An 11,386-nucleotide genomic window follows, 5' to 3' on the forward strand; every position below is an offset into this window, starting at 1 on the left:
ACATGAGGAGTTTAAATTTATCCAAGTATTCATACAGCTCTAGGTTTGAGGATTCAAACTCATCAGTTTTGAGCTAGCAAAAATGCAACAGCATGACGAAAACATGCTTGATGCAAAAGCATGACGGAAACGTAAAAAAGGATTTAGAAAGTCATAGAAGGGAAAGTCGGAACATAATTGAAAACCTTTCCATATCCATTATGATTTCCGTATATGTTCACTATTTTCATAATGCAATCAGTTATTAAAAAATCGACATGAAAGTTAATGCTAATGACCACCTTTACATGCCAGTTTATTATGAATAAGCTACGATAAGATGGTGCCAACAACGTGAAATAGAGCGTACAGAAATGTAGGCGCTGGAGATGGGTTGACTCATGATTAGCGGTCACAGAAATCATGTAAATCAGAGAAGTGCGCACGGCGAGCAAGCATGAGGCGATTACGGATCATGAATGAAGCACGGTAGGTTTCCAGCAGCATTGTTTGACACTTGGGTTTTGGACTTGGCCAACTACTGGAAAATTATTGGCAGAGGTATTTCATGAACTTATGTTGTCCACATAATCGCTGTGCAGACGTCAGAAATTTGGTTCAGCGTAAATAATGGCTTGTCTTTGTATTGAAATGTCGTCGAGTTTTGATTCATAGTATCACCTCAGTTAAAAAATTTCGATAAATTCTCATCTCTCTAAACAATTGCTAATTTAAGAAAATATTCTTTACTTACTGCAAAACTAACGTATGATAATCCGAAATAATCGTAATGAATAATCTATAAATAGGAATAAATTTTCAGGTCCAGTAACCACAACGTAAGGAGCAAAAGTTTTTTAATCTTACTTCGTGAATAAAAATTTTCCATGTTCTATAAATGATACCGCAAGCGATGATGGTCAAGGATATTAGTTATCCAACCGCAGCGACCCAAAATCAAGTATGTTATTCGAAAGGAAATTATTCTAGAAATTAATTTGTGTAATTAAAACGGTATCGTTGCAGTACAGTTCACCACACATCGCAGCACTCAAAACACAGATGCTGGAGTTAACTACCAGCTGCATTGCTGAAGAAGAGAGTTTTTGTAGCGATGAGTGATAGAAGAAACCTGACTGATGCACGGCACTCCTTGTATTGAATTACAACAGTAAACGAACGTGAGAAGTGAAGCTTGCTCTGTCGCACAAGTCAACAGCAGGTCTCGTCGAGCCCGAGGCACCAGTTGATAGCGATGTATTCACAAGAGTTATTCTCACACACAAAGATGGCATAAATGGCAACATTGCTTGTCAGGAAACGGAAAATGAACTCCTTAAGGGTACTGAGAAACAGAAATGACCTTCAAGTGAATTAAATCCAAGGTAAATAATTTATATCTTACATTTCTTATAGGTTTTTAATTTGGGTGTCTACAAATTGATATAATTTTTTGGCGCTTAAACAACTTTTGATTTAGCCAAATACTTTTTTTTTCTATGGTATGAATATATACAAATGAATAGGGCACAAAACTACGGGCAATTCTCGGAATTACGAGGTTCGTAATAAGCTTAATAATATTGCATATACTGCAAACTCGTATATACTGCTGCGACTTTAATTTGTAACGTAATTAAAAGACAAATAAGTGCAATAATATTAAGTATTAACATTGCCTTATCTCTGCAATCAAGGATTGGCAAGTCAGGGATGACTGGAAAGCTAACTTATTAGTCTCAGATGGGCATAGAGCTACGCAAATAAATATATTTGCACGCATGTGTGTCTGTATATATGGTCTTGGAGCCGGAAAACGTTTGTTGATCAACAAATACACTAACGTTCTCTGTTCATTAACCGTTGCTATTGATGACCAGAAATACGTACATTATCCTTATTAGCTTCGAACACTTTTCTTTTGAATAACACAATTCAATTACAACAACGAATAAAAAATTGGCAACAACACACAAAATCCATGAGTTATTCCACTATAAAGAAGTGGTTAACAGTCTTCCTCTTAATAAAATCTTCTGGTGTTGATGAGCGTTGAGAAAATCTCAAGCTAGCTTACAAATTTAACGTTAAACTCGCACTTCCGCTATCAAAAATCGCAGCAGAGAATTGACGAGTTTCAAGCTATCGACCGCACCTGTCTCAATTTGCAAGCTTATAATTTGATTTAAAGATGCAAATTGTGAATTATTTATAACCTTTAATGTCGGGATTATATAAGTGAAATAAATTTAAAAAATGTGAATAACTGAATAGAATTTAGAGACCGTTAATTGCGCTCTTCCACAATATAACGTTGTTCACACTCAATTTAACCGTTCCCTCGAACATTCCTGTAACAAACGAGATATCGATCATCTACACCGGTCTCGATAGTCATACGAGGTTAACTAAACGTTACAATTTATAATACCTACAAGGGAGCGAGTATGAAGGTGCCAGAGTAGACGACTTCTTTATCAGATCACATTAATCTAAAGCTGCGCTCACAATCAACTTTCCTTCCTGCATCCGAACGTGGCAATATAAGCGATGTAATACTCCTGCATCAGCAGGTGCCAGCAACATCTTCCTCGTTAACACCGTTCCAGCAAGCAGTGTTCTATCCGTCTTCTCTTAAAGGATCTCCAGTTATTTTGGATCAATAATAAAATAACGTCTCCTATTGAATAAAAAATAGATCATTGTCTCCCCGTGGATTTGAAGTGGTAATCCGAAAATTCAAAACGAGCAAGACTACTAAATGTATCCCACAAGTTTTAGTTGATTTTTTCAGCCTTATTTTAAAAAAAGATAAAAGGCTATTTTTTCAATCTATCAGTGTGAACGGGGCTGCATCAGCCTTCTTTGATGGAATTATGATAGATTTAAAAAGCCCCCGAGACACATGGCTTCGATGTAAACAATGGTTAGGCATCGCTTTCAATGCCAAGTGATGCGCAATTCATTCACGTGGTAAAGTCGCGTGCGGTGCCCTCGAACAGTGAAAATCTAATTTACTTTAATTATCATGGAAAGCCGAACGGGCTTTGCCGATGACACCGGTATAGTAAGATTGTTATGTTCTCAGATTAGTTGTCACGGTATTATCCTGTCAATTCAGATATTCAAATTCCCTCTATAGGGAATACATATACCTCTATAGTCGAGGTAAGAACTCCCACACATAATGAGGAGAAACTTTTGATACCGGAAGGACTTGAATGAAGTTCCGATAGTTGAGCAGGGGTGGTATAAGGAGGGATCGGTCAAGGTTGTGTGCATGAACGTCGGATGCGCGCACACCGAGAACACGGCTCATTAAATACACGCCGTCGTGCGCTGGGAGAAATTAATTCTTGAGGCGCATATATACGGAGAAGGAGACAGCGTGTATTCAATACTTGCATTACAACAAATTCAAGTTCTCTGAGAATGTGTCGGTGAGCATAACCAGCAACCTGTTGATTTATCACGCACAAAAGCGATGATACAAAGTCGGTTTATCGTCATAATATTGTGCTCTTCACAATCCTATATGAAAATGAGAACGCGATTGTCCTCTCACATAAAAATACATTATTTCCGCAATATGCAACAATATAACTTGAGTTCTAATACTACAATACAATTGATACAAATATTCTTGTTGACATACTTTCAATATTAATGAATCAAATAATAAATGCAACTGTTGGATGAGAAAAAATGACCCCATGAATTTCAGCAGGTTATAATAGAGAAAACGTTCTAAAAATTTCAGAAGGTAAACTCGCCTGTTTTGATAATTAATGTGACATGAGAAGAACCGAGACGTGAGCGAGTTAGGCAGCGTGTTAATTTACTGACACTCTAGCTGCACTGCACTCGTATATCATAATTTATAATGCATGACTGGGATACGAGCGCGAAATTTATCCTAGTTATTCATCCGAGCGGGTGGGGCATATGTCAAATGCTTACAGCTAGTTATCTGAGTTGAAGGTATACTTTAAAATGTATTTACAATTTATGATACATATCTTAGTTCCGACTTTTTATTAAAAAAACTACGAAACCCAATTAGAGTAGGAGTTTACAAAAATAATTAATTTACATGTACCTACTTCGAACGTTATTTACTGACCAGAGCAATCAAACTATAAAATATTGCTTGTAATATTGTCCGGATTGTCAGTTGCAGGCTATACGCAGGGACACGGTTAACTCAACCGAGCTTTCGTTAACAATACTAGCACCATTACACCTTATGGCGAGTTTAGGACTTCTTAGTCCAAGGTCACGCTGATGCGTCGCCTTCGTAGTCCTTCTCCAAGTCGTCGATAGGCAGGTCGCCCCATGATTGAACTATATAAGGTTGATCCACGAGAAGTTCCATCATTCCGTTCAGCTTTCTTGTTACGTCACGTAGATCGAGAAACGTAAAAAACGACATTCTCATGACGGATTGGTTGACTGGTTTGATCGCATTTCGGTGATTAGTTAATGCTCGTGACGTCACTGAGATCAGTGACGACACAGGCGAACAAAGAACTACATCCGCAAAATTGGGCTTCTGATGGGTCAACCTTATACTAGTTTAACCATGGGACGCCCCGCCCTCGAGAGTTGCGGATGTAACGTTGGACGTGTTCCGTCTATTTGCCCTCCATCGGGCCAGCAGATGCAAGATGCTGTTGCTCGTCACTTGCTGAGGGAAGTTTCCCAGAGTTTTTATCGGGGTATGACGCACACACAAACCTGTGCTAGTCTCTCACATAGTCATGTGCAAATTTCCTCTGAATCTCTCGCATGAAACTCTTCTCTCCCATCAGTTTCATCAAGTTCATTCCAATTTGCTTCCCAAGCCGTTCTTAGATGGTGGAAGTTAAGACCTGCCAGCCCCTCTTGGGGTGTAGACCTGGGCTGAGTTTCAATTCCAATTGTCATATCTCTATATATATATATACCATCACCAGGTGGTGGTCGGACAGCGAGGTCTCCTCAACCTCAACGTCCACCACCATTCTTTTATTATTAGTAAATAAGAGATCGAGGATATTGTCCTTCCTTGTGGGTAGCCGTAATTGCTGACAGCAAGTGTTTCGAGATATTTTCGCAACATTCAATAACTCGGTTAAAATTTATAAGATAATCAAAGAGTCACGACGTGCAAGGCCTCTCTCTATCTCTTATTTCAGACGTGCAATAACAAGAGCTGCACAGCTCCTGTTGACGAGGTGCATTACGCAGCGTTACTCGTCACGCTCAGCAGAGCGCGACTAACCGCATGGCTGCAGTGGTGGCAAGGTCGCCTGTCTGGCGATTCGAGTGACTCGTCGTCTAATTTACTGCCGTGAATACAAGCACGCTGAGTACGAGACATCGCACCCAACTACCGTCATATAAACAAACCCTGACAGCAGACATCCGAGCTGTTGCGCGACCTGATAACAGTTGACGTACAAGTAGAACAATGCCAATAAAAATCGTTCATTCACGCGGGCAAATGAGCGTTGGGAGAGAAATTTATTGTAAATAATTTTTAACTAAAACTATAGTGCCAAAAATTACGTCCATTACGTCCTTACTTTAGCAGGCACTTATTGATGAGTAATTAAAGTGAAATGTTTCAGTAATCGAGGTGATACTACGAATGGAAGGGAATTTTGATTGCACATAAGCGAGAATTTAGGTCATAAATCATCCGTTAATTTCGCAAGGCGCGATACCAGCTCGTCATGGGCAACATGCTGTAAAAATTGGAATCCGTGCCGCTAAATAAAAATAGATAAAACACACAAATATTAAAACTGCCGAAATAAATCTTTGATCTAAACATTCTGATATGGACAGCTATAGGAAACGCGTCAAATTTGAACGTAAAACAATTAAGAATCAGTATTGGATCATGAAGAAGCTGATGAAGCTTCGAGCCATGTCAAGTACACGCAAATAGAGCAAACATTACAGTCACTCAGACGTACGAAATGATCGAACACGTTATAAATCCCCAAGCAGCGTTCCCCCGAGCTAGACGGTCTCTGTTCAAGAGGATATACACTATCATAGCAGTGCTCTTCACCCAACACTTCCTACCAGGTAACAGTTTCCCGTTGTTCAGGCTCACGTGTGAGCTCCCAGTCTAAGCACGTAACTACACTGTTAGAAAAAACGGTGAAAAAACGGTCCCACTGGCGTTCTAGTGGCCGGTCGCCCCGTGAAAATAAACTGTTTCGCCGTTTTTATCAGATGTTTTACGGATTTTTAGTGTTAAATTAGAATAAAAACGGCGACACGGTGTTTCTTTTCACGTGCCGACCGGCCACTGAAACGCCGGTAATACCGTTAACGGGAATTTTTCTAACAGTGTAATATATTACGTCAGAAACAAATAATGTAAATGAATAGTGTGATTCGAAATGCTAATAATGACTTTCTTCAAGGCTCAGCTAGTAAGTTTTGCGAAACGACCGTAAAAGGAATCACGACACATGACATTAAGCAACATAGTATTTCATGAAGAATTTCTATTTTATCACCAAAACTCAGAAAAATTGTCTGAAGAAATTATTTAAATAAGGAAATTTAATCCTGAATAATGTTACCATTCACAGGTAATGGTAACTCCGTTACCATTAAGTATTTCCTAAGCAAAGCATAAACAAGCAAGTATCTCAACAAGTCGCAAGCGTGTGATGATCTTTCAGTGCGGAATAAGAGCGGAACTACGCCTTACAGTAGTCGAGATGACTGGGGTGCAAGCACAGAGTTTGAGTAAACAGAGCTGAGCCACGCTGGTAAACAAACACGAACGCATGCTTCTGTTTTGGTGGCTGCTGGAGAACGCATCTACACTGGGTGGTAATGTGCGAGGCGATCAGGTAGTTCGTAGCAGTAGAATTTCAATTTGATTTAGGGTTGTTTAAGTAAATAAGTATAGTTCAGTCATGCTTCACGTGTATCAACATTAGCACACGATATTCCACTCTACAATGAAGAATGTGATTGTGAGGTCTTGTCTTGAACAATTATTAATTATGAACATTACAGGAATTCGTGCGGTGTCAAATGTCTCTCGCAATGAATTAGTACGTGAAAACTTAGAAAAACGATAGTACTATCGACATATTTAATTATAATGTGAATGGATGACGAATATCATTATGAAGCTAAGCTTGAATCCAATAGTCGAAGCAAGGAAAACAGATATTTGAATGAAAATTAATCGAAGAATATACCCAGAACGGGTGAATGCCAATAGTACCTATCTTCACGATTGCACAGATTTACAAGCATATTTCTGATGAATTCCACTATTCATAATGATTAATTTCTAATGCGCAGACCAATGAAATGGTATGTATGTTAATTCACGAAAAAAGTATTTAGTTTACCCTGTGATAAGATCTCGTATGCATATTATAGTACGTGAAAAATTATGAGAAAGGCGGTCTATGTTTTTAAATGTCAAAGTTTATTTTTCCGGTGTAAGAAACATATTATTCGTTCTTTGAATTCGTTGATTATGACACATATGGCACATATTATTTAATATTAATAACCCACAGTCCTGAAGAATTTATCGACAAATGAAATTAAACTACTTTTATGGGCAGGAAAACGTGATTATTACGAATTATGCAAAGGATCTGAACAAGTAATTGATCCTGGCAATAAGACCCTGACAGAGGACTTGATGGTTTGCCGCACTTGGGCCCCGACAAGTTTCACACACTGGGCATTTCAATCAGGGATCTGCCGCTGATGTGAGGTCAGCCCTCACAGGAGTTTATGAATGAACGCTTTGTACAGCACAACATCGTTCATCAAGCCCACCACGGGCCTGCGTTCTACGATAATTATACTGCATCGGGCCTCCAATTGACCGAGAACAAAACTACGCCCACAACATGACTCACTGAACAACCAATACCCAGGCAAGGAAATTATGCTATTGCTCAATGAGTAAAAGAATGGCTAGTAACATTGTCAAGGACGGCATTAATTTGTTTAGGGAGGCCACTGTGCTTATTTTCGGTTCTCGTTATAAATTTTTCTGCATAAGGATAGGTTTGTAGGCAAGTACTGTCTACTATTCATTTGATGACAATCAATATTCAACTTCTAATATGCTGAACATCTAATATCAATTATCAATAGATTCAAGGAGTATTTAAATGTTAATGAAATCTTTCAGTTTAGGAATTTTTACAATCTGCTGCAACATTCAGCAATTGTTAAGTTCACAAAAATATCACGATTATGCACATTTAAATAGCAAAAATAAAAACCATAATACAATTTTCTGGCTACTTATGGCAATTGAAAGCTTTATGGTATCATAATCATGAACAAGTCAAAATAAGTAATAGAAAATAGCAGCTTTTTTTTTAGGATGCATTGTATGCCTTTATGCCTGTCTTCCATGTACAGTATACCTTCACATGTATACCTCATACCTGTATACCTTTATGCCTGTCTGATCAATTTGGGACACTGAAATTAAGAAACAAACATAAGGACTCTCTAATTAAACCCACATCTTCTCTTTATTGATAAATTTTCTTCATATATGTACTTGCTCAATTAGTATGCATTTTTTGATGTTACCACACAGTAAAATTAAGAATGAATGAAACATATACTATGTCTGAGAAGGCTATATTTTTAATGATGATCATTAACTTCAGCCATATTTGATAATGCACATCCTTTCATTTAGACTCCAAAAAATGAGGATGTTGACATAGAATGCGAGTGCTGCGCCACTGCTGTGATAATGTGATCCATTTTTGGAGAATACCACACAATTTTAGATTAATTTTATGTCAGGATACAAAAAGATTTTGGTGAAGTTGTTTCCCATGACTTATGGAACTACTGCTCTTTACTATTGACCTTCATTTTCTTTAAAAATTGAATAAAAGATGACAATGTGCCACTGATTTTTGTCAACTAGGTTGAATTAATGGTTAGATTGGATGTAATTTGCCTGTCACTTCACAAGATAGAATAACAAAATTCTCATTGAAATATTGCAGCACAAAATTTTCAGTAAGCTTGTAACCTTGTAGCTCAATTGAACAGTTTTATTATCAATTAGAAAGGAAATAATTATTGAAACAGAATTCTTGCTTCCTCAAAATTGGCAAGTAAGCTCAGCTGCCAAATTTTGGAACAGAAAATATACATAAATATATTTTCCAAACACGACTTAAAATGGATTCACTTCTACAAAAAAATTACTTGATTTAAAATTTGTTTTCAATGCTGCTTAATTATCAAGCATGTAGGTACAAAAATACACATGGTTACTTGGATACAAGATATTTTCTGCAATTGGCAGTGAGTTGACACTAGAAATCAAGATTGCATTAATTCCATGTTTTACTGAAATATCTGTAATTCTGTATGCCAATAGTCAAACATTTTGACAAGTTAGAAGTTTTAGAGCTGTCAGCTTGATCTTGCAGTTTAATAAACAGCTAAATATAAGGTTATTATCATAGTAGGGATCAAGCGGCATGAAACCGCTGTTGAAAATATCTACCGTACCTCAAGATCGGTAACATAAGCTTTCCTGCCATTTTTGGAACTGCAAGCTTCTTGACAGATGAATTACCTCTTATCTAATAGTTAATAAAATAAAAGAGGACGATGGGGCCACAATATCCCTAATGTATTGAAAATTTGTCACTTTAGACAGATTTCTGTAATAAGTAGGAAAATTCCATTCCTGAATTATTTTAACAGAGATCTTGTCCATATGGGTGTGAAAATGGCAGGAGAGCTTCAATTGTTTTTTAAAAAAATATATAACTTCCTGCCTGGCTGACCAGTTCTTGTTTAATAGTCATTTCAATCAGTAATAAATAACAATTACTACATTGCATGATTGCTGTTAGCAAGAAACAAAAATTTTAGTGTGCCAAATGTAACCAGTTGACAGACTGGACAATCTTTTTATAATAATAAATTCAGTTTTCAGTCTTTTCACTTCAGTTTCAGTAGTATTATTACATGAAGTATCAAATCAAGTTTTAAAGTACCATACCGTAAACTGGGGTAACTTTGACTCCCGGGGTAACTTTTTTTTGGTTACTCATTAAACATTTTTCAAGTTTACTCACACTCATGACTCACCATTCACCAACTCTCATGAAGAAACTATCCATGTGATGAAATCAATAATGATGATTCAAGGAGAAAATGAAAAAAAATCATGGTTACTCACAGTCTCACACTCACCAGTCACTGACTCTCATGAAATGATGAAGAAACTATCCATTCCATGTTAGGCCTATGAAATTAATAATGATGATTCAAGGAGAAAAGTGAATAAATCACGGTTACCACTTACCCACACTCACCGACTCTTATGAAGAAACTATCCATGTTATGAAATCAATAATGATGATTCAATGAAAAAAGTGGCAAAAAATCATGTTTACCTACTCACACACCGACTCTCATGAAGAAGCTATCTATGTTATGAAATCAATAATGATGATTCAAGGAGAAAAGTGATAAAATCTCAAGTTCAACTTCAAGGCTTCAGCTTGTAAGGAATTTTGGTTTGTTATTATCTGATTGTGAATACATATACTTCCCGTCTCATTATATATAATTACTTACGCAACATTTTCATGTTTGGCCGGGATATATCACAATAGGATTACAACGCCCAGTCCGAAGTGTCGTTCCTGAAAAATACGATGACGCACAGCGGCACAAAATCTGAAAATCAGCCTTTGAATGTGGCGTTCAAGCCTCTTACCTGCTATCACAGTATCACTTAAATTATACTTCGATGCATTTTTAGGATATTCTTTTATTTTGCGTCCACATAAGAATAATTCACCAGTCAACACAGACTCTTCTAAAATACGATCAAGCGTTCTCGCGATTGTCGTGGCGGAACGACCCGAATGTAACCCTGCCATCCCCGCCATCTCAGAAACACTGAGCTTGTAGCACTGCGTTTGGCATCAAACAAGTGCAGCGCAGTCTATCCTCTACTCTACTCGTGGATAGAAATTTAGCCTTATCTCCGCGCAATCAGTTATTGAAACTATCTAGAAGGCAGCGATCACAAAATGTTTAAACTTTCATAACATTCATGTCCATTTAATAGTTTCATTTAGAGGCATGATGCTTGTCCATGATGCTGCCATGGTAATTGTTTTTAGTATATTCGACCAAGTAATTTTATCTAAGTTACCCACAAATTTCCCGGGAAAGTTTCAATTTATGCGGACTTGTCGAGCTAAGCAAATAATGATTACCAATTGTTAATAATTTCCAATATCCGTAATAAAATGTATAAATTATTATGATTTTGCTTCAGCCTCATCATTCATTCATGTCTGCATGGACACTTCTACGTGCTCGCTCGCGAGCTCGTCGGATTTTCCACAAGCAACAAGCA

General features: G+C 37.4%; 1 protein-coding gene across 4 annotated transcripts in view; it reads right to left on the minus strand.

Annotated features, from left to right (window-relative positions):
- LOC108667777 (leucine-rich repeat and calponin homology domain-containing protein) overlaps positions 1-10,905 on the minus strand; it is a 52,177-nt gene extending 41,272 nt beyond the window's left edge. For all 4 annotated transcript variants that reach the window (XM_047879569.1, XM_018154845.2, XM_047879568.1 and 1 more), the window contains exon 1: positions 10,736-10,905. In XM_047879569.1, the coding sequence (XP_047735525.1) occupies positions 10,736-10,901 (166 nt within the window). In that variant the 5' untranslated portion in view covers positions 10,902-10,905. The remainder of the gene's footprint in view (positions 1-10,735) is intronic.
- Between the last annotated feature and the right edge of the window lie 481 nt (positions 10,906-11,386).

The sequence above is a fragment of the Hyalella azteca genome, unplaced genomic scaffold, assembly GCF_000764305.2.
Source record: "Hyalella azteca isolate HAZT.00-mixed unplaced genomic scaffold, Hazt_2.0.2 contig3349, whole genome shotgun sequence".
NCBI classification, from domain to species: Eukaryota; Metazoa; Arthropoda; class Malacostraca; order Amphipoda; family Hyalellidae; genus Hyalella; species Hyalella azteca.